Source organism: Gopherus evgoodei, unplaced genomic scaffold (assembly GCF_007399415.2).
Source record: "Gopherus evgoodei ecotype Sinaloan lineage unplaced genomic scaffold, rGopEvg1_v1.p scaffold_82_arrow_ctg1, whole genome shotgun sequence".
Taxonomy (NCBI): domain Eukaryota; kingdom Metazoa; phylum Chordata; order Testudines; family Testudinidae; genus Gopherus; species Gopherus evgoodei.
In genome coordinates this window covers 19,276-40,531 of record NW_022060103.1, presented here as the reverse complement: position 1 = coordinate 40,531, position 21,256 = coordinate 19,276, and the positions used below count along the sequence as shown (strand labels likewise).

Here is a 21,256-nt window from a genome sequence, read left to right as displayed (position 1 = left end):
TCTGGCTAAGGGTAACCCCCCCCAGCCCAGCCCCTCGCCTCCCTGGGGGCCAAATGCAGGAAATCTCACCGCCGGCCAGCCAGCTTGTTCACATTCAATATTGTAGATAAATTGATAGATGGGGGGGTGAATATATAGATCTATATTTAAAACAAACCAAACGTTAACACCCCCCCCACGCCCCCTTCAGCCACCTCGCTGGGTCTAACCACGCCCACGTGGGGGAGCCGGTCTGGTTTCTTCCCTTCCTCCAGCTGGGGACACACACAGACTGGTTTTGATTTTTTTAAGGACCAAAAATCAATTGAAGGTTTCTGTGGGTGTCCCCCCCCCCTTCCCCAGTGTGGGGGTGGCTTTCGGACTGAAATTGTGACCACCCCCAACCATGCCCATTTCCGGATCAAAGCATATAACCCAACTGAATGGCTCGATGAAGTTATTAAAAATTACTACAATAACCCTCCCGAAGGCCTTTCTCCTCCAGCGGCGGGGGGCCGTAAGACGAGGGTGATGCAGGCTCTCTGCAAACTCAGGCGGAGTCGGCTACACATGTGGGGATCCCCCCCCAGCCTCATGGCTGTGGTGATTATACCGAGGCCCCCTTTGCGACCCAGCACCGCTCCACGGGCCCAGGCATCAGCAAGTGAAATGGGTGCCAGGCCCAATCCCGGGGCAAAGCCCAAAGAACAACCCGCTCACAGCTGGTTCGCAGGCACAGCTGTACTCGCCGGAGCAGGGGCAAAGAGAAGCCCTGGATCCACACAGAATCGGCCAGTCAGGCCCCACGGCGCGCTATGTGGCGCTTTGGAGCTTGTGGCCCAGCAGCTGCAGCGCCCCGCCTGGCGGCTCTGAGCTGGCACAGTGCTCAGGGCAGATGGCCTTCTCGAGGCGCAGCTGGCCCACGGGAGGAGCACGGGCAGGAAGGGCAATGGCTGTGGGATAGGACACCCAGACTGCAACCAGCACTCTGCTTTCACAGCTGGGGAAGGGGCAAGGAATGGGGCCTGGGGTCTTTACCCTCTGGGGGCGCTGGCTCCGATCGGGCCCCAGGGCAGGGACTGGCTGGCTCACGGGGGGCTGGGAATGGGGCAGGGGTCTGTCCCCTCTAGGGGCACCGGCTCCAATCTGGGGGCTGGGGAATGGGGCCTGGAGCCTGTCCCCTCTAGGGGGTCCCAGCTCCCATCTGGCCCAGGGCAAGGACTGTCTGGCTTAGGGGCTGGGGAATGGGGCCTGTCCCCTCTGGGGGACGCCAGCCCCGATCTGGCCCCAGAGTGGGGACTGGCTGGTTCAGGAGGATGGGGGAAAGGGGCCTGGGGCCTGTCCCCTCTGGGGGGCGCTGGCCCTGATTTGGCCCCAGGGCAGGGACTGGCTGGCTCAGGGGAACAGGGGAATGGGGCAGGGGCCTGTCCCCTCTAGGGGGCGCCAGCTCCGATCTGGCTCCAGGGCAGAGACTGGCTGGCTTAGGGGGGTGGGAATGGGGCCTGGGGTCTTCCCCCTCTAGGGGCACTGGCGCCCATCCCGCCCCAGGGCAGGGACTGGCTGGCTTAGGGGGGTGGGAATGGGGCCTGGAGTCTTCCCCCTCTAGGGGCACTGGCGCCCATCCCGCCCCAGGGCAGGGACTGCCTGGCTTGGGGGGGTGGGAATGGGGCCTGTCCCCTCCCCAGCACTGGGTCGCTCTCTGGACCCCATTAGGAGATTTCCGCATCCAAGGTGTAAATCTGGATCAGGTCCAAGACGATCTGGTCAATCTGAGTCTGGCTGAGATCTTCACTGAACACCTGGAGAGGAGAAAGGAGAGCGGAGCAGCGGCGCAGGGACCTGATTTAGCTGGGGATTGGGCCTGCTTGGGGCAGGGGATTGAACTAGTTCAGGGGGGCTCAAACTTGGGGTCGGGACCCATCAGGGGGTTGCAGGGTTATTACATGGGGGGTCACGAGCTGTCAGCCTCCACCTCAAACCCCGCTTTGCCTCCACAATTTATACTGATGTTAAATATATTTAAAAGTGTTTTTCATTTATTGGTGGGGGGTCGCACTCAGAAGCTGCTGTGTGACCAGGGGCACCAGTAGAAAAGTCTGAGAGACACTGCACTACATACCTCCTGAGGTCCCCTCCAACCCTGAGATCCTATGAACGCTGGGGAGCTCTGCAGTGGGGCAGGGGCCTGTCCCCTCTAGGGGGCGCCGGCTTCCACTCAGCCCCAGGGCGGGGACTGGCTGGCTCAGGGGGGCGGGGAATGGGGCAGGGGCCTGTCCCCTCTAGGGGGCGCCGGCTTCCACTCAGCCCCAGGGTGGGGACTGGCCGGCTCAGGGGGGCGGGGAATGGGGCAGGGGCCTGTCCCCTCTAGGGGGCGCTGGCTCCCACCCAGCCCCAGGGCGGCAACTGGCTGGCTCGGGGTGGGGAATGGGGCAGGGGCCTGTCCCCTCTGGGGGGTGCTGGCTCCCACCCAGCCCCAGGGTGGGGACTGGCTGGCTCAGGAGGGCGGGGAATGGGGCAGGGGCCTGTCCCCTCTGGCGGGCGCCGGCTCCCACCCAGCCCCAGGGCGGGGACTGGCTGGCTCAGGGGGGCGGGGAATGGGGCAGGGGCCTGTCCCCTCTGGGGGGTGCTGGCTCCCACCCAGCCCCAGGGTGGGGACTGGCTGGCTCGGGGGTGGGGAATGGGGCAGGGGCCTGTCCCCTCTGGGGGCTCCCTGGCTCCCACCCAGCCCCAGGGCGGGGACTGGCTGGCTCAGGGGGGCGGGGAATGGGGCAGGGGCCTGTCCCCTCTGGGGGGTGCTGGCTCCCACCCAGCCCCAGGGTGGCAACTGGCTGGCTCAGGGGGACGGGGAATGGGGCAGGGGCCTGTCCCCTCTGGGGGGTGCTGGCTCCCACCCAGCCCCAGGGCGGGGACTGGCTGGCTCAAGGGGGCAGGGAATGAGGCAGAGGCCTGTCTCCTCTAGGGGGCACCGGCTCCTACCCGACCCCAGGGCAGGGACTGGCTGGCTCAGGGGGTGGGGAATGGGGCAGGGGCCTGTCCCCTCTGGGGGGGGCGCTGGCTCCCACCCAGCCCCAGGGCAGGGACTGGCTGGCTGGGGCAAAGCTGTTTTAGAGCATCAGAGAAGGGGGGACTGGGAGGCAGGACGCCTGGGTTCTGTCCCAGGCTCCACCACTGGTTCTCTGTTACCCTGAGCCAGCCACTTTCCCCCTCTGTGCCTCAGTTTCTCCAGGAGAAGGACCCCTAGGTGCGGGCTAAGTCCCTGCCTCTCTTACCTGCCACCAGGGTCTCTGAGCCTGTGCATGGGCGGGCACCTCCACCCCATAGCAGTGCAGGGCGAGATACAGCACGGCCACCGCCACGTGCTGAGGGGGGTAGCGCACGCACAGCCCGCCGTGGTAGCTGTCCCGGAGCAGTGCCCAGGCCGCCGCCGAGACAGGGGTCCGCTCCCAGCTGTGCCGGTTCATCCACTGCCTCAGGGAGAGCAGGTAATGGAGCAGGTACTGCAGGGAGAGATGGGGGGATGATGGGGGACCCAGGAGTCCTGGCTCCTAGCCCCCAGCTCCAACCCACCAGACCCCCCTTCCCCATAGAACCCAGGCATCCTAGCCTCCATTGCCAGTCCTTTCCTTGCAGGGCAGAACGGCAGGTTCAGGGAAAATCCCCTGTGTCCCTCCGCTGCGCCCCCAGGCCCGTCCTGAGGACCCACCTTGTGGGGGTGCCGGAAGGAGACGCGGAAGCCGAGCACCCGCAGCATGAGCAGCTCGCATTGGACGATGCTGTCCCGCAGCTCCCAGAAATGGGAGTCGAGTTCCAGGGGGTCGCTCTGGGGGTGTAAGTACCTGGGGAGGGGGAGGTTAGCAGGGGCTGGGACTGGGGAGAGAGGAATTCTGGCCCCCTCCCTTCCTACTCTAGCCCTGCAGACGCGACTCCCCTCCCAGAGCGGGGAGAGAACCCAGGAGTCCTGGCTCCCAGCCCCCTCGTTCTAACCCACCAGACCCAGCTCTCCTTCCAGAGCCAAGGAGAGAACCCAGGAATCCTGGCTCCCAGCCATCAGACTCCCGCCCCTCCCAGGGCCGGGGAGAGAACCCAGGAGTCCTGGCTCCCGGCTCCCAGCTCTACCCTCTAGTACGCGGGGTGCAGACCCCCGGCCGGAGGCAGGCTGGGGTTACCGGTGGCTGACGTTGATGATGTCCCGGGTGCGTAGGTGCTGCTCCTCCACCTTCCCGGCCAGGTACAGTGCAGCCATGGCCACCAGGTAGGGGTCGTAGGGCCCCGAGGCCACAGTGGCCGTGAAGAAACTGTGGTAGATGGTGCAAGCCGTGGCCACAGGAATAGATCGCAGGCCCAGCTTCACCCCTGGGTGAGAGGGGGGTGTCACTGTGAGGGAGGGGAGAGCCGCCCCAACCGACATGCCACCCACCCCTTCCCCAACTGGCATGGCCTCCCTTCCCCCTCAGGAATATGGTGTCGGCTTCCCCTTAGGCATCCCCCAATTGACTGGCCACCTCGTCTATGCCCCACACTGGTCAGCTGCCCCTTGCCCCTCCCATCTCCCAGCAGTCACTGCCCCCCCCCCGGCAGCATGGTCGCCCCTGTATCCCACACCGTCCCACCATCCTCTCTCCCCCAGCATGGCAGCCCCCAAGCTTTTACCTGCCTCCATGATGAACCGGGTGACCTTGAAATGGATCTTGGTCTTGGTGGCTCCCAGTCCAGTCTGGTCGCTCACCGCCCGGTTGGGCTCCATGGCGCCCGCCGCTGCCTGTGCAGAGAGACCAGCGAGTCACTCCCCCAGCGCCACTGCCTGATGCCATGACCGCGTTTAGTATGACATCACCCAGCACTGCGCGACCCTGTGTGACATCAGGTGCATTGGTGACCTCACTCGATGACATCACCCAGCGCAGCTGCGACCCTGTGTGACATCGGGTGGGCTGGTGACCTCACTCGATGACATCACCCAGCACAGCCGCGACCCTGTGTGACATCGGGTGGGCTGGTGACCTCACTTGATGACATCACCCAGCACTGCCGCGATCCTGTGTGACATCAGGTGCGTTGGTGACCTCACTTGATGACATCACGCAGCAAGACATCATCACCCCAGTGCCATGACATCACCAGCTTTGCACTGTCACCATGACAACAGTCATGAGGTGTGACTTCCTGACCTTCTGTGACATCACTCTGCAGTGAGATGACATCATACACCTCACAGCGGCATCATGTGACACAACACAGTGACGTCACCGCATATTTTGATGACCTCACGTGGGGCTCTTGACCTATCCGTGCCCACGCGTCACTTCCTCCCGCCGCCCTGGGGCCACGTGACCTGTGCCCCTCACTCAATCAGGAGCCCTCGCCGGCTTGAGCCGTCCCCATGAACCAGCCTGGGGCCCCAGTCACCGCTAGGCCTCGCGGCGCCGGTGCCCGGATGTAGCCGGCTCTGCACGACAGGGAGGCCCCCACTTCCGGGTTCCGGGGTCCTTCCCATCCGCATGTAGGTGACCACTCAAAGTGCCTGATAATAACTCGCGCAGCCCGATCTCTGGCGGGGCTGGTGACTGGACTCCCCGCTCTTCATAATACGGGGGAGCCGTGGGCTTCTCCCTTCCGTCCGCGCCCACTTCGGGACAGGCACCCGCCAACGTCAGCCCACCCTGGGGTCCTGCGTAAAGGCGGAGCCTTTCCTCGCCTCTGATTGGCTAGAGGCAGAGGCAGGCTGGCCAACTGGAGGAGGCGGAGTGTGGCGGCTCTCTTGCTCCCCGCGCGGTTTCTCGCCATCCTTTGATTGGCCCTGAGGCCTGAGCAGCGGCCAATCACACGACGCCGCCTCGTGCGCTGGCAGGGAAGGGAGAACTGGCCAACCTGGAGGCGAGGCGGCACTGGCCAATCGCCTTAGGAGCAGCCAGAGGAGCCCAGAGCGCAGGGGGAGGGGTTGGAGGGGCTGGGGGCGGGGCCCAGAGAGCAGGGGGAGGGGTTGGAGGGGCTGGGGGCGGGGCCCAGAGAGCAGGGGGAGGAGTTGGAGGGGCTGGGGGCGGGGTCCAGAGATCAGGGGGTGGGGTTGGAGGGGCTGGGGGAGGGGTCCAGAGAGCAGGGGGAGGGGTTGGAGGGGCTGGGGGAGGGGCCCAGAGATCAGGGGGAGGGGTTGGAGGGGCTGGGGGTGGGGTCCAGAGAGCAGGGGGAGGAGTTGGAGGGGTTGGGGGAGGGGTCCAGAGAGCAGTGGGAGGAGTTGGAGGGGTTGGGGGAGGAGCCCAGAGAGCAGGGGGAGGAGTTGGAGAGTTTGGGGGTGGGGTCCAGAGAGCAGGGGGAGGAGTTGGAGGGGTTAGGGGAGGAGCCCAGAGAGCAGGGGGAGGAGTTGGAAGGGCTGGGGGTGGGGCCCAGAGATCAGGGGGAGGAGCTGGAGGGGCTGGGGCGGGGTGAAAGAGATCAGGGGGAGGAGTTGGAGGGGTTGGGGGAGGGGTCCAGAGAGCAGGGGGAGGAGTTGGGGGGGTTGGGGGAGGGGTCCAGAGAGCAGGGGGAGGAGTTGGAGGGGTTGGGGGAGGGGTCCAGAGAGCAGGGGGAGGAGTTGGAGGGGCTGGGGGAGGGGCCCAGAGAGCAGTGGGAGGAGTTGGAGGGGTTGGGGGAGGAGTTGGAGGGGTTGGGGGTGGGGTCCAGAGAGCAGGGGGAGGAGTTGGAGGGCTTGGGGGAGGAGTCCAGAGAGCAGGGGGAGGAGTTGGAGGGGTTGGGGGAGGAGTTGGAGGGGTTGGGGGAGGAGTCCAGAGAGCAGGGGGAGGAGTTGGAGGGGTTGGTCGGGGCCTAGAGAGAAGGGAAGGGCTCGGAGGGCAGGGGCTGGGACAGGAGTGAGGGGCACCGGCAGGGTTGGGGGAGCCCAGGGCTGGGCTGGCAGGGGCTGCGGGTCGGGAGTGAGGGGCACCAGCAGGGTTGGGGGAGCCCAGGGCTGGGCTAGCAGGGGGCTGCGGGTCGGGAGTGAGGGGCACCGACAGGACTGGTGGGGGTGTTAATATCCCTCCCCCCCCCCGAATCAGCAATCCCGCAGCCCCGTACGAGGCTGGGCTCTGGGAAATGACTCCGTTCATCCTCACCCGTTGCTGTTGCCATGGTTTCCATTCACAGGTGCCGGGGGGTGCGGGGAGTGAGCTGCACAGAGAACAAGTGGATCCCTCAGCTGGGTTCCTGCACCGGGACCGACCCCGAATCCGCCGGATCCAAGAGGCTGCCCCAGAACTCCGGTATCACAGATCCACCGCGGGACCTAGGCCCAGGTCTGAGAGCAACAGGTCTCCTTTGAGAAATGAGGGGTTACGGGCAGGAAAGATGCTAAGTGGTGCTTACAGTCACCTCTAGCACTCAGCTGTGCCTCAGTTTCCCCAGTTCTACTCCCCAGTTTAAGCTGGATGCTTAGCCACAGCCACAGAGCAGTGTGCCTCAGTTTCCCCATTTCAGCTGCTGGCAGCAAAAGCCAGGTTAATCTCAGTCGGGACCTGGGGGGCGACAGGGCCCTGATCTCGGCTGGGGCCTGGGGGGCGCCCAGGGTGATGGGGCCTGATCTCAGTCAGGGTCTGGGGGGCGACAGGGCCTGATCTTGGCCAGGGCTTGAGGGGCAACGGGGCCTGATCTCAGCCGAGGCTTGGGGGGCACCCGGGGCGACGGGCCTTGATCTCGGTTGGGGCCTGGGGAGCCACGGGGCCCTGATCTCGGTCGGGCCTTGATCTCAGGCCGTGTGGGCAGGGCTCTCTGAGGAGGGCAGAGGCTGCAGGAAAATGGGAGCGGGTTCCTCCTGCACGAGGCCTGGTCTGCGAGGTATCGATCGCTGTCTATTTATAATGGCCTCTTGGGGCTGCGTCATTTCCAGCTCGCTACAGCCCAGCATCCATCAGCCAAGCAGGGCACACTATGACCGCAGGCGTGTGCGTGGTGCCAGCGCCGCCCAGACCCCGGCCGAGATCGGGGGCCCCTGGTGTCGGCGCCGCCCAGACCCCGGCTGAGATCGGGGGCCCCCGGTGCCGGGGCCACCCAGACCCCAGCTGAGATCGGGGGCCCCGGTGCCAGCGCCGTCCAGACGCCGACCGAGATCGGGGGCCCCGGTGCCGGCGCCGCCTAGACCCCGGCCGAGATCGGGAGCCCCGGTGCCGGCGCCGCCCAGACCCCGGCCGAGATCGGGGTCCCGGTGCCGCCCAGACCCTGGCCGAGATTGGGGGCCCGGTGCCAGCACCGCCCAGACCCCGACCGAGATCGGGAGCCCCGGTGCCGGTGCCGCCCAGACCCCGGCCGAGATCGGGGTCCCGGTGCCGCCCAGACCCCGGCCGAGATTGGGGGCCCGGTGCCAGCGCCGCCCAGACCCCGACCGAGATCGGGGGCCCGGTGCCAGCGCCGCCCAGACCCCGACTGAGATTGGGGGCCCGGTGCCAGCGCCGCCCAGACCCCGGCCGAGATCGGGGGCCCGGTGCCAGCGCCGCCCAGACCCCGACCGAGATTGGGGGCCCCAGTGCCGCCCAGACCCCGGCCGAGATCGGGGGCCCATGTGATCGTTCTCAGGCCCCTACTGACCCTCCTTTCCCTCCCCTCTGATCTTGCGGAGGTGTCACTTTTCATCCCAGTGCCCTCTGGCCTGTCACTGCACGGCCCCCGCCTCTGGGGCTGCCTCAACCCCCAGGCATCTCCTCCTGCCGCGCCCTGCGGCTGCGGGGCTGCGTGGGAAGTGGATGGCACATGGACCCGCTCTGCTTTCGCTCTAAATTTAGAGCAGCAGGAGAAACAGGAAGAACCCCAGGCTGTGCCTGCAGGAACGGAGCAACGGGCAGGCTGGCGCGAGGCCCATCTAGCCCGGGAGCCCGTCTCCAGGGCCGGCCCCGCTCTGGCCCAGGCTCGTGGTTAAGGACTGGCGCAAGGGGAGAGGCCCCGGGCCCCATTACCTGCCTGATCTGGCTCCTGGGAGGGACAAAGCCAGGACCCCCTAGAAGAGAAAGGCCCTGTGTTCCATTCCCTGCCCCCTTGCCCTGGGCAGTGCCACACTGAGACCGGATGGGAGCTGGCACCCCCCAGAGGGGACAGCCCCCCCCCAGCACTGCGGGAGTCATGGCCCCTGGACGTGAGAAGTCTGTCTGCGGCTCAGGGGCCAAACGGGTTCGTCCTGCTCCCTCCCTAGCGGGACCCTGTGGGACTGGTTGCCCTCCCAGCCAGCCAGCATGTTGTGGGCAGGGAGGGGGCTGTGTTCATCCTTCCCCCCCACCCCCACTGCTGGCGTGCCTCCCCTCCCCAAGCCCTGAAGATTATCTCAGCAGTGAGCCTGGAGCTGGGAGGGGGGTGGCAGGGCTGGAGAGAAAGTTATGGCTTTAATAGGGTGGGGTGGGGGGCTGGGAGCCAGGACTCCTGGGTTCTTTCCCTGCCTCTGGGAGGGAAGTGAGGTCTGGTGGGGTAGAGCGGGGGCTGGGAGCCAGGACTCCTGGGTTCTCTCTCTAGCTCCAGGAGGGGAGAGGCGGCTGGTGGGTCAGAGCAGGGGGGGCTGGGAGCCAGGACTCCTGGGTTCTTTCCCTGGCTCTGGGAGGGGAATGAGGTCTGGTGGAGTAGAGCGGGGGGAGGGGCTGGGAGCCAGGACTCCTGAGTTCTCTCCCCGGCTCTGGAAGGGGAATGAGGTCTGGTGGAGTAGAGCGGGGGGAGGGGCTGGGAGCCAGGACTCCTGGGTTCTCTCCCAGCTCCAGGAGGGCTGTGGGGTCAGGTGGGCCCTGTGTGCGAGGGTGCTGGGGGGCGGATGTGAGCGCATGTCCTGGGGGCATGCTGCAGGCTGCGTGGGTTTGCCACGAGTCGCTGAGTTCCAGCGTGTCTCTGGAGACTCGTCATGGGCCCAGATGACACCATCCACCCGCTCCGGGTGACTAACCAGCACTGAGCCGGGGCCTGGGCAGAGCAGGGGGTGCGGGGCTGGCGGCCAGGACTCCTGGGTCCCCTCAGCTGCAGAGAGGGGTCTGATTTGGTTGCCAGAACAGGAAGTGAGCATCAGGCCATCCCTTGCCTCTGACTCACCTCTCCTGGGGGAGGAAGACATGGCTGCATGCCTGTGACTCCGTTTCCCCATTTGTTACCTGCCCTAAGCCTGGGATTAATTAGCACCTGGCGGGGAGGGGTCAGCCTCCCAGCAAGTGATCTCCCCCCACCGGGGCTTTTCCTGGCCCCCTCCCACTCGGCTCTATGAGTTCTGCTCGTTGCCAAGGCGATGGGAGCTGTGCTGTGGGAGGGTGAGATTGTTCCACTATTCTAGGCTCCTTGTCTCCCTGCGCCCCGTGCTCTGAGTCACAGCCTGCGGGGCGCCGGCGCCCGAGTACTCGCCGGCGCCCGGGCCTGACAGAGCACCCAGCAGGGAAACTGAGTCACACACAGAGGCCATGGTATTTGGCCCGCCTCCAAAGGCACAGAGAGGGAACAGACCCAAGAGTCCTGCCGCTTCCTCCCTTCCAAAATCACACTCTGTTCCACAAGCAGGAGCAGAACCCCACCCTCCTCTCCACCACCAGACATGCCCCCACCCCCAAGTCGGGGAGAGAGCCCAGGAGTCCTGGCTCCCACCCGCCCCTGCTCTAAACACCAGCACCCACTCCCCTCCCACAGCCGGGAGAGAACCCAGGAGTCCTGGCTCCCAGCCCCCCTGCTCTAACCACCAGTCCCCACTCCCCTCCCAGAGCCAGGAGAGAACCCAGGAGTCCTGGCTCCCAGCCCCCCCTGCTCTAACCACTAGCCCCCACTCCCCTCCCAGACCTGGGAGAGAACCCAGGAGTCCTGGCTCCCAGCCCCTCTGCTCTAACCACTAGCCCCCACTCCCCTCCCAGAGCTGGGAGAGAACCCAGGAGTCCTGGCTCCCAGCCCCCCTGCTCTAACCACCAGTCCCCACTCCCCTCCCAGAGCCGGGAGAGAACCCAGGAGTCCTGGCTCCCAGCCCCCCCTGCTCTAACCACTAGCCCCCACTCCCCTCCCAGAGCTGGGAGAGAACCCAGGAGTCCTGGCTCCCAGCCCCTCTGCTCTAACCACTAGCCCCCACTCCCCTCCCAGAGCCGGGGAGAGAACCCAGGAGTCCCGGCTCCCAGCCCCCCCAACCCGGTTTGTCAAGCCCCGCCCACTCAGTTCCTTCCCTACCAATCCGGGGCGGGCTGGGCGTGGCCCCGGGCTGTACACAGGCTGCACGTGGAGCCGGGCGGGGCCCAGCGGGCAGGGTGAGCGGTGCGGTAGGCGGGTTCCAGACGGAGACGGGCTCGGGTCGTTTTGGTGAGTGAGCCCGGACTCCTGGGTTCTCTCCCGGCTCTGGGAGGGGAGTGGGGGCTGGTGGGTGAGAGCAGGGGGGCTGGGAGCCCGGACTCCTGGGTTCTCTCCCGGACCCTGGGAGGGGAGTGGGGGCTGGTGGATGAGAGCAGGGGGCTGGGAGCCCGGACTCCTGGGTTCTCTCCCGGCTCTGGGAGAGGAGTGGCGGCTGGTGGGTGAGAGCAGGGGGGCTGGGAGCCAGGACTCCTGGGTTCTCTCCCTGGCTCTGGGAAGGGAGTGGGGGCTGGTGGTTAGAGCAGGGGGTTGGGAGCCAGGACTCCTGGGTTCTCTCCCTGGCTCTGGGAGGGGAGTGGGGGCTGGTGGGTGAGAGCAGGGGGGCTGGGAGCCAGGACTCCTGGGTTCTCTCCCGGCTCTGGGAGAGGAGTGGGGGCTGGTGGGTGAGAGCAGGGGGGCTGGAAGCCCGGACTCCTGGGTTCTCTCCCTGGCTCTGGGAAGGGAGTGGGGGCTGGTGGATGAGAGCAGGGGACTGGGAGCCCGGACTCCTGGGTTCTCTCCCGGCTCTGGGAGAGGAGTGGGGGCTGGTGGGTGAGAGCAGGGGGGCTGGGAGCCCGGACTCCTGGGTTCTCTCCCGGACCCTGGGAGGGGAGTGGGGGCTGGTGGATGAGAGCAGGGGGCTGGGAGCCCGGACTCCTGGGTTCTCTCCCGGCTCTGGGAGAGGAGTGGCGGCTGGTGGGTGAGAGCAGGGGGGCTGGGAGCCAGGACTCCTGGGTTCTCTCCCTGGCTCTGGGAAGGGAGTGGGGGCTGGTGGTTAGAGCAGGGGGGCTGGGAGCCAGGACTCCTGGGTTCTCTCCCGGCTCTGGGAGAGGAGTGGGGGCTGGTGGGTGAGAGCAGGGGGGCTGGAAGCCCGGACTCCTGGGTTCTCTCCCTGGCTCTGGGAAGGGAGTGGGGGCTGGTGGATGAGAGCAGGGGACTGGGAGCCCGGACTCCTGGGTTCTCTCCCTGGCTCTAGGAGGGGAGTGGGGGCTGGTGGTTAGAGCAGGGGGCTGGGAGCCAGGACTCCTGGGTTCTCTCCCGGCTCTGGGAGAGGAGTGGGGGCTGGTGGATGAGAGCAGGGGACTGGGAGCCCGGACTCCTGGGTTCTCTCCCTGGCTCTGGGAGGGGAGTGGGGGCTGGTGGTTAGAGCAGGGGACTGGGAGCCCGGACTCCTGGGTTCTCTCCCGGCTCTGGGAGGGGAGTGGGGGCTGGTGGGTGAGAGCAGGGGGGCTGGGAGCCCGGACTCCTGGGTTCTCTCCCGGACCCTGGGAGGGGAGTGGGGGCTGGTGGATGAGAGCAGGGGGCTGGGAGCCCGGACTCCTGGGTTCTCTCCCGGCTCTGGGAGAGGAGTGGCGGCTGGTGGGTGAGAGCAGGGGGGCTGGGAGCCAGGACTCCTGGGTTCTCTCCCTGGCTCTGGGAAGGGAGTGGGGGCTGGTGGTTAGAGCAGGGGGTTGGGAGCCAGGACTCCTGGGTTCTCTCCCTGGCTCTGGGAGGGGAGTGGGGGCTGGTGGGTGAGAGCAGGGGGGCTGGGAGCCAGGACTCCTGGGTTCTCTCCCGGCTCTGGGAGAGGAGTGGGGGCTGGTGGGTGAGAGCAGGGGGGCTGGAAGCCCGGACTCCTGGGTTCTCTCCCTGGCTCTGGGAAGGGAGTGGGGGCTGGTGGATGAGAGCAGGGGACTGGGAGCCCGGACTCCTGGGTTCTCTCCCGGCTCTGGGAGAGGAGTGGGGGCTGGTGGGTGAGAGCAGGGGGGCTGGGAGCCCGGACTCCTGGGTTCTCTCCCGGACCCTGGGAGGGGAGTGGGGGCTGGTGGATGAGAGCAGGGGGCTGGGAGCCCGGACTCCTGGGTTCTCTCCCGGCTCTGGGAGAGGAGTGGCGGCTGGTGGGTGAGAGCAGGGGGGCTGGGAGCCAGGACTCCTGGGTTCTCTCCCTGGCTCTGGGAAGGGAGTGGGGGCTGGTGGTTAGAGCAGGGGGGCTGGGAGCCAGGACTCCTGGGTTCTCTCCCGGCTCTGGGAGAGGAGTGGGGGCTGGTGGGTGAGAGCAGGGGGGCTGGAAGCCCGGACTCCTGGGTTCTCTCCCTGGCTCTGGGAAGGGAGTGGGGGCTGGTGGATGAGAGCAGGGGACTGGGAGCCCGGACTCCTGGGTTCTCTCCCGGCTCTGGGAGAGGAGTGGGGGCTGGTGGGTGAGAGCAGGGGGGCTGGGAGCCCGGACTCCTGGGTTCTCTCCCGGACCCTGGGAGGGGAGTGGGGGCTGGTGGATGAGAGCAGGGGGCTGGGAGCCCGGACTCCTGGGTTCTCTCCCCGGCTCTTGGGGGGAGTGGGGGCTGGTGGATGAGAGCAGGGGACTGGGAGCCCGGACTCCTTGGTTCTCTCCCAGGCTCGGGGAGGGGAGTCAGGGCTGATGGGTCAGAGCAGGGGGGCTGGGAACCAGGACTCCTGCTGACAGATTCAGGAACAGAGCAGAGGTGAGCAAATCCCTTTCCTGCTCCATGCCTCGGTTTCCCCACCTGCAGTGAGCATTGCTTGTCCCCACCCCACAGGGCGCTGCTGAGCAGAAGCCAGGGCAGTTGAGGCCAGAGGTGCTGGCAGAGCACGGAGGTAGAACCATCCTGCCCGCTCAGCCCCTCTTCCTGGGCCTGTGTGCGCTATCCCCTTTGAGCCCTGGGACCCCGCACGGTGACTCGCTCCTGTCCAGCGCATTTCAGCAGCCGCTCCTGGAGCACTGTACCAAGGGGCTCGGCATCATCCTCACTGGTGGGGAAACCGAGGCACAGAGCGGTGATGTGAATTTCACATGTTCACCTCAGAGGGCAGTGGCAAAGCAAGGAATACAAGCCAGGAGTCCTGAGTCCCGGGCTCTACCCACCAGGGCAGGCTGCTCATATCTGTGCATGGCCTGCCATGGACAGACAAAGTGATAGGGGAAACTGAGGCAGAGATGGGCAGTGACTTATCCAAGGTCGTACAGCAGCATGGGGGCAGAGCTGGGGATAGAACCCAAGTGTCCTAACCCCCAGCCCTCCCCCCACGTTCTAAACCCCCGGGGCCCCACTACCCTCACAGAGCTGGGTGAGAACCCAGGCATCCTGACCCCCAGCCAGGCAGGGTCCCAGGGGGATGCTCTGGCAGAGGACGTCTGTGGTTCCTGTTGGTATCAATTATTCATACCGGTGCCAAATTAACGCTGACATCAGCGCTTGGCAGCCGGCCAGACCCTCAGCTGGGCCCTTCACTGGGCCGGGCCCATGGACGCCAGCTGAGCTGCTCCCCTCCCCCCACGCCCTCCACATCCTCTGCGCAGCAAGCCAGCTACAGCCCAGAGCCGGGGCAAAGGGCTGCGGGTCGGGAGTGAGGGGCGCTGACAGGGGCTGCAGGTCGGGAGTGAGGGGCACCGGCAGAGCCGGGCGGGCAGGGGCTGCGGGTCGGGAGTGAGGGGCACCGGCAGAGCCGGGCTGGCAGGGGCTGCGGGTCGGGAGTGAGGGGCACCGGCAGGGCCGGGCTGGCAGGGGCTGCGGGACGGGAGTGAGGGGCACCGGCAGGGCCGGGCTGGCAGGGGGCTGCGGGTCGGGAGTGAGGGGCACCGGCAGGGCCGGGCTGGCAGGGGCTGCGGGACGGGAGTGAGGGGCACCGGCAGGGCTGGGCGGGCAGGGGCTGCGGGTCGGGAGTGAGGGGCACCGGCAGGGCTGGGCGGGCAGGGGCTGCGGGTCGGGAGTGAGGGGCACCGGCAGGGCTGGGCGGGCAGGGGCTGCGGGTCGGGAGTGAGGGGCACCGGCAGGGCTGGGCTGGCAGGGGCTGCGGGTCGGGAGGGAGGGGCACCGGCAGGGCTGGGCGGGCAGGGGCTGCGGGTCGGGAGTGAGGAGCACCGGCAGGGCCGGGCGGGCAGGGGCTGCGGGTCGGGAGTGAGGGGCACCAGCAGGGCCGGGCTGGCAGGGGCTGCGGGACGGGAGTGAGGGGCACCGGCAGGGCTGGGCGGGCAGGGGCTGCGGGTCGGGAGTGAGGGGCACCGGCAGACCTGGGCGGGCAGGGGATGCGGGTCGGGAGTGAGGGGCGCCAGCAGTCACACTTCCCGCCCCACGGCCTGCGCTCCCAGGGGATATGTCACGGCTCTGGGGCAGGATGCAGGGGGCCGGCATGGTGCTAGGATCTCCTGCTCTCCCTCCCCCCACTGCGGCTCGCTGACTCCCATCTATTCTCCCTGGCAGGTCTGCGTGGAACCCCGAGTGGCGGCTAGGCCTCGTCTCCCTCACCACCCAGATGCCCCGTGTGCCCCGGCTCTATCCCGGGCTCAGGCCTTTCTCTGCCCATCCCAGGCTCTGCAGCCCAGCCAGGCAGTGGCTACTGGAGAGGAAGCTGCTCCCGGGATCGGGGGAGGCCTCCCCGCGAAGCCGCCAGGGGCTGGAGCCGTGACCCCGCGCTGCCCTTGCTCCGGGGGTTGAGATCTGCCCTGGCCTCACCCCCTTTTGCTGCCGGGCCATCCCCACGCGCACAGAGGGCAGCGACGGGGGCGTCCGCGGTGCCTCGTGCCCTTCAGGCCCCGGCCCAGGCGGCCACCTCGCCAGCCTGTGTCCACGCAGAGCTGTGGCGCCGCGGGACAGGATCGGCTTGTGCCACGTTCCCAGCCCCATGGAAGCCCTGGGGAAATCCACCCTGTGGCTCTGTGGGGAGCTGGCGTCCCCGGGTTGCCGGCTGCACATCCTGGATTGCCGCAGCCGGGAGCGCTACGACGCCTGCCACGTGGCCCGGGCGCTGAGCGTGGCCCTGCCAGGGCTGCTGCTGCGGCGGCTGCGCAAGGGGAAGATGTCGGTGCGGGCGCTGCTCCCGCCCGCGCCGGGCGCTGTCCTGCTGTACGACGAGGCCACCGCCACGCTGCCGCGCCCCGGCCGGGACGGCGAGGAGTCGGTGCTGGCCACGCTGCCGCGCCCCGGCCGGGACGGCGAGGAGTCGGTGCTGGCCACGCTGCCGCGCCCCGGCCGGGACGGCGAGGAGTCGGTGCTGGCCACGCTGCCGCGCCCCGGCCGGGACGGCGAGGAGTCGGTGCTGGCCACGCTGCCGCGCCCCGGCCGGGACGGCGAGGAGTCGGTGCTGGCCACGCTGCTGCGCAGGCTGCGGGAGGAAGGCTGCACGGCGTATTACCTGCAAGGTTGGTGCCGCGGCTGTGCCCTGCTGCCCCCGCCCACGCGCCCTGCAGAGCACAGAGACAGGCCCAGCACTGCCCCTGCCCCAAGAGTGGCTGGAGGGAGGGGCTGGCTGTGCCTCAGTTTCCCTGGTGCGATGGGACCCAGATCCCAGTCGGGAGGGGGGGTGAGGGCCCCACCCCAGGCCCTGCTAGAATATCACCAATACTAACACACCTGCTCCGCCCGCAGGCGGCTTCTCCAAGTTCCAGTCCGAGTGGCCAGATCACTGTGAGAGCAGCCTGGAGGTGCCCAGCGCCAGCAGCTCCCCCGCTCCTGCGGGGACCCCAGTGGTGGGGCTGGGCGGGCTGAGCCTGGGCTCGGACGGGGACTTGGGACCCCTGAGCAGCGGGGGGCTGGACTCGGAGGCAGCCAGCCCCCCGTCCTACCCGGTGCAGATCCTGCCTCACCTCTACCTGGGCAGCGCCCGCGACTCGGCCAACATGGAGACGCTGGCCCAGCTGGGCATCCGCTACGTCCTGAACGTCACCCCCAACCTGCCCAACCTCTTCGAGGAGCAGGGCGGCTTCCGCTACAAGCAGATCCCCATCTCGGACCACTGGAGCCAGAACCTGGCCCGCTTCTTCCCGGAGGCCATCGCCTTCATCGGTGAGTGCCGGTGCCCCACGGCGCCCCACGGCGCCCCACAGCGCCCCCGCCGCCAGTGCACCCTCTCTGCTACCCAGTGCCTGGGAGCCCTGCCGGCTCCACGGCGCCCCACGGCGCCCCACAGCGCCCCCGCCGCCAGTGCACCCTCTCTGCTACCCAGTGCCTGGGAGCCCTGCTGGCTCCACGGCGCCCCACGGCGCCCCCGCCGCCAGTGCACCCTCTCTGCTACCCAGTGCCTGGGAGCCCTGCTGGCCCCATGGCGCCCCCTCCTGTACCCCCAGTCCCAGTGCACCCTCTCTGCTACCCAGTGCCTGGGAGCCCTGCTGGCTCCACGGCGCCCCACGGCGCCCCCGCCGCCAGTGCACCCTCTCTGCTACCCAGTGCCTGGGAGCCCTGCTGGCCCCATGGCGCCCCCTCCTGTACCCCCAGTCCCAGTGCACCCTCTCTGCTACCCAGTGCCTGGGAGCCCTGCTGGCCCCACGGCGCCCCCTCCTGTACCCCCAGTCCCAGTGCACCCTCTCTGCTACCCAGTGCCTGGGAGCCCTGCCGGCTCCACGGCGCCCCACGGCGCCCCCTCCTGTACCCCCAGTCCCCGTGCACCTTCCCTGCTACCCAGTGCCTGGGAGCCCTGCCAGCCCCACGGCGCCCCCTCCTGTACCCCCAGTCCCCGTGCACCTTCCCTGCTACCCAGTGCCTGGGAGCCCTGCCAGCCCCACGGCGCCCCCTCCTGTACCCCCAGTCCCAGTGCACCCTCTCTGCTACCCAGTGCCTGGGAGCCCTGCTGGCTCCACGGCGCCCCACGGCGCCCCCTCCTGTACCCCCAGTCCCAGTGCACCTTCCCTGCTACCCAGTGCCTGGGAGCCCTGCTGGCTCCACGGCGCCCCACGGCGCCCCCTCCTGTACCCCCAGTCCCCGTGCACCTTCCCTGCTACCCAGTGCCTGGGAGCCCTGCCAGCCCCACGGCGCCCCCTCCTGTACCCCCAGTCCCCGTGCACCCTCTCTGCTACCCAGTGCCTGGGAGCCCTGCTGGCTCCACGGCGCCCCCTCCTGTACCCCCAGTCCCAGTGCACCCTCTCTGCTACCCAGTGCCTGGGAGCCCTGCCGGCTCCACGGCGCCCCCTCCTGTACCCCCAGTCCCAGTGCACCCTCTCTGCTACCCAGTGCCTGGGAGCCCTGCTGGCTCCACGGCACCCCACGGCGCCCCCTCCTGTACCCCCAGTCCCAGTGCACCTTCCCTGCTACCCAGGGCCTGGGAGCCCTCCCAGCCCCACGGTGCCCCACGGCGCCCCCTCCTGTACCCCCAGTCCCAGTGCACCCTCTCTGCTACCCAGTGCCTGGGAGCCCTGCCAGCCCCACGGCGCTCCACGGCGCCCCCTCCTGTACCCCCAGTCCCAGTGCACCCTCTCTGCTACCCAGTGCCTGGGAGCCCTGCTGGCTCCACGGCGCCCCACGGCGCCCCCTCCTGTACCCCCAGTCCCAGTGCACCTTCCCTGCTACCCAGTGCCTGGGAGCCCTGCTGGCTCCACGGTGCCCCCTCCTGTACCCCCAGTCCCAGTGCACCCTCACTGCTACCCAGTGCCTGGGAGCCCTGCCAGCCCCACGGTGCCCCACGGCGCCCCCTCCTGTACCCCCAGTCCCAGTGCACCCTCCCTGCTACCCAGTGCCTGGGAGCCCTGCCGGCCCCACAGCGCCCCCACAGCGCCCCCTCGTGTACCCCCAGTCCCAGTGCACCCTCTCTGCCACCCAGTGCCTGGAAGCCCTGCCGGCCCCACAGCACCCCCTTCTGTACCCCCACCCCCAGTGCACCCTCTCTGCCGCCCCATGCCTGGGAGCCCTGCTGGCCCCACAGCGCCCCCCACAGCGCCCCCTCCTGTACCCCCAGTCCCAGTGCACCCTCTCTGCTACCCAGTGCCTGGGAGCCCTGCTGGCCCCACAGTGCCCCCTCCTGTACCCCCACCCCCAGTGCACCCTCTATGCCACCCCATGCCTGGGAGCCCTGCTGGCCCCACGGCGCCCTCCACCCCATCTCGGCGCCACACCACTCCTTCCTGTAGCTCCACCCCCAGTGCACCTTCTCTGCCCCCGACATGCCTGGGAGTCCTGCTGGCCCCACGAAGCCCCCACACTGCCCCCTCCTGTACCCCCACCCCCAGTGCACCCTCTCTGCCCCCTCCCAACCCTTCCCCATGTTCCCCTCAGCTCATTGACTTTGGTTCCTTGCAATCCCATCAGCCCTGTCTGCATCGCATTGGCTGTGGTCCATCCATCCTCTCCTTGTTCCCCATGCCCCCAGACCTCCGAGACCGCGGTCTGTCCCGTCCACTGCCCCCATGGCTCATTGACCGTGGACGGTCCTGCTCTGTCCCTGTATGTCCTTCCCATCTCCAGTCCCCCGATTCCTTATGGAGCAGTGACCGTGGTCCATTCCATCCCCCTTCCTCCGTTCCCAGCCCAGCCCATGAGCCCCCTCTCCATCTCACTGATCGTGGTCCATCCCTTGCCCCCATCCTCCCCCAGGGACTGGAGAACCCCGCGGAGCTAGTCTATGCAGTTCTCTGACTTCAAGGGGCTGCTAACGACATCCGTACCTTAGCATCCCCGCTCCCAGAGAGGGTGCCGACAATGCCGACGCCCCTGTAACCCCCCTCTGCCTCGGCTCTCCCCCTCCCCAGACGAGGCCGTGTCCCAGAACTGCGGCATTCTTGTTCACTGCCTGGCGGGTGTGAGCCGCTCGGTGACGGTGACGGTGGCCTACCTCATGCAGCGCCTCAGCCTGTCGCTCAACGACGCCTACGACCTGGTCAAGCGCAAGAAGGCCGACATCTCGCCCAACTTCAACTTCATGGGGCAGCTGCTGGACTTTGAGAGGGAACTGGGGCTGGCCGAGGGATTGCCAGCGACCCCCGGAGCCCCTGACGGGCACGGCCAGACGCCCACATCCTCCCCAGGCTGCTTCTTCACGCCACCGCCCTCCGAATGTGAGGAAGAGGATGGCAGCTTCCAGCGTTACCCCACATAGCCCCTGTCATCCCCCATGAGCCCCATGGTTAATCTAGGCGTCGGTGGGGTTACCAGGGGATGTGTGGCTAACCTAGGCCTTGGCAGGACGCTAGAACCTGCAGGGATGAATCTAGACCTGCCTTTTCTGGGATCTGTGCTCTGGAGCCAGGTCTGGAACCTGCAGCTCTGGAATAGGAACCCAGAAGCCGCAATTAACTTCCTTGTTTGCACTTTTGGTTCTGGAACTACAAGGAAAATAAAACCCAGTGAGGTCATGCTGCAGCCTAGAACTCTTCGCTCTACAGATGGGAGCTTGAATGCCATGCCAGGTCTGGAACCTGGACCTCTAGAATTCAGCTGTGCCCCAGAGCCATTGTAGAACCATCAGAACGTGAATCTGGAACCTGCATCAACTATCTTGTTTGGACATTTGGTTCTAGAGGTTCAATTAGGAGAATATTAAGCCAGTAAACGATCATGCTAGAGCATAGAACGTGCAGCTATAGAGGCAGATTAAGAAATCTTGACTGCTAATGCCATGTCTGAAATCTGGGCCTCTAGAATGGGGGAGATCAGCTGCACCTAGAATCTGATTGCACCAGAACTACCATTTCAAAACCATATGCCAGATCTGGAACCTGAAGCTCTGGAACCAGGATGTGGAACCAACAATTGTCTGCCTTGTTTGAGCCAGTAGTTCTAGAGCCACAATAAGAGTTAGAAACCACCAAGGTGGAGTCTAGAACCTGCAGTTCTAGAAGTGGACTAAGGAATCTACAGAACCAGGTCTGGAATATGCATCTCTAAAACAAAGACAGAGGGCTTATATTAACTGCCTTCTTTTGATCTAAAGCAACAGTGATCGTTATAAGACACTGAGCTACCATTCCACAATCTAGATCCTGCAGCTCTAGATGTGGGTGAAGGAATCCCCATTAGCCAGTGCCAGGTCTGGAATAGCAGTTCTGGAACCAGGATCCAGAGCCAACATTTACCTGCCTTGTTGAGACCTTTTGGTTCTAAAGCTACCAATCTACTATGGTGGAACCTACAACCTGCAGCTCTCGAAGCATGTTCAGGATTCTCCAGTGCCAGGTCTGGGACCTGTAGCCAGGATTGGTGATCCACTCTATCTAGAACCTTATTGCTTGAGCATTATCCTTTAAAAGCCATGTGGGGCAGGTTTGGAACCTGGCTATACAACAAAGATAGAGAAT

The 21,256-nt window shown here is 66.8% G+C and overlaps 2 protein-coding genes across 6 annotated transcripts; one reads left to right on the top strand and one right to left on the bottom strand.

The window, feature by feature from the left end:
* Window positions 1-1,417: 1,417 nt before the first annotated feature.
* CCNQ (cyclin Q) lies at window positions 1,418-5,455 on the bottom strand. 5 transcript variants are annotated; one of them, XM_030548053.1, is made up of 6 exons: window positions 5,148-5,455; window positions 4,630-4,738; window positions 4,146-4,332; window positions 3,683-3,815; window positions 3,249-3,476; window positions 1,418-1,778 (listed from the first exon to the last, which is right to left on the bottom strand). In XM_030548053.1, exons 1-6 carry the CDS (start codon window positions 5,181-5,183, stop codon window positions 1,689-1,691), a joined length of 783 nt encoding a protein of 260 aa, XP_030403913.1. In that variant the 5' UTR covers window positions 5,184-5,455; the 3' UTR covers window positions 1,418-1,688. The 5 variants fall into 5 exon arrangements, with proteins under 5 accessions (XP_030403913.1, XP_030403916.1, XP_030403914.1 ...); XM_030548056.1 differs by having other exon boundaries at window positions 5,243-5,455; XM_030548054.1 differs by having other exon boundaries at window positions 5,248-5,455.
* A 1,479-nt stretch (window positions 5,456-6,934) lies between these two features.
* DUSP9 (dual specificity phosphatase 9) lies at window positions 6,935-20,314 on the top strand. Its single transcript, XM_030548052.1, has 4 exons — window positions 6,935-7,244; window positions 15,459-16,396; window positions 16,623-17,039; window positions 19,712-20,314. Exons 2-4 carry the CDS (start codon window positions 15,880-15,882, stop codon window positions 20,056-20,058), a joined length of 1,281 nt encoding a protein of 426 aa, XP_030403912.1. The 5' UTR covers window positions 6,935-7,244; window positions 15,459-15,879; the 3' UTR covers window positions 20,059-20,314.
* The last annotated feature ends 942 nt before the right edge of the window (window positions 20,315-21,256 follow it).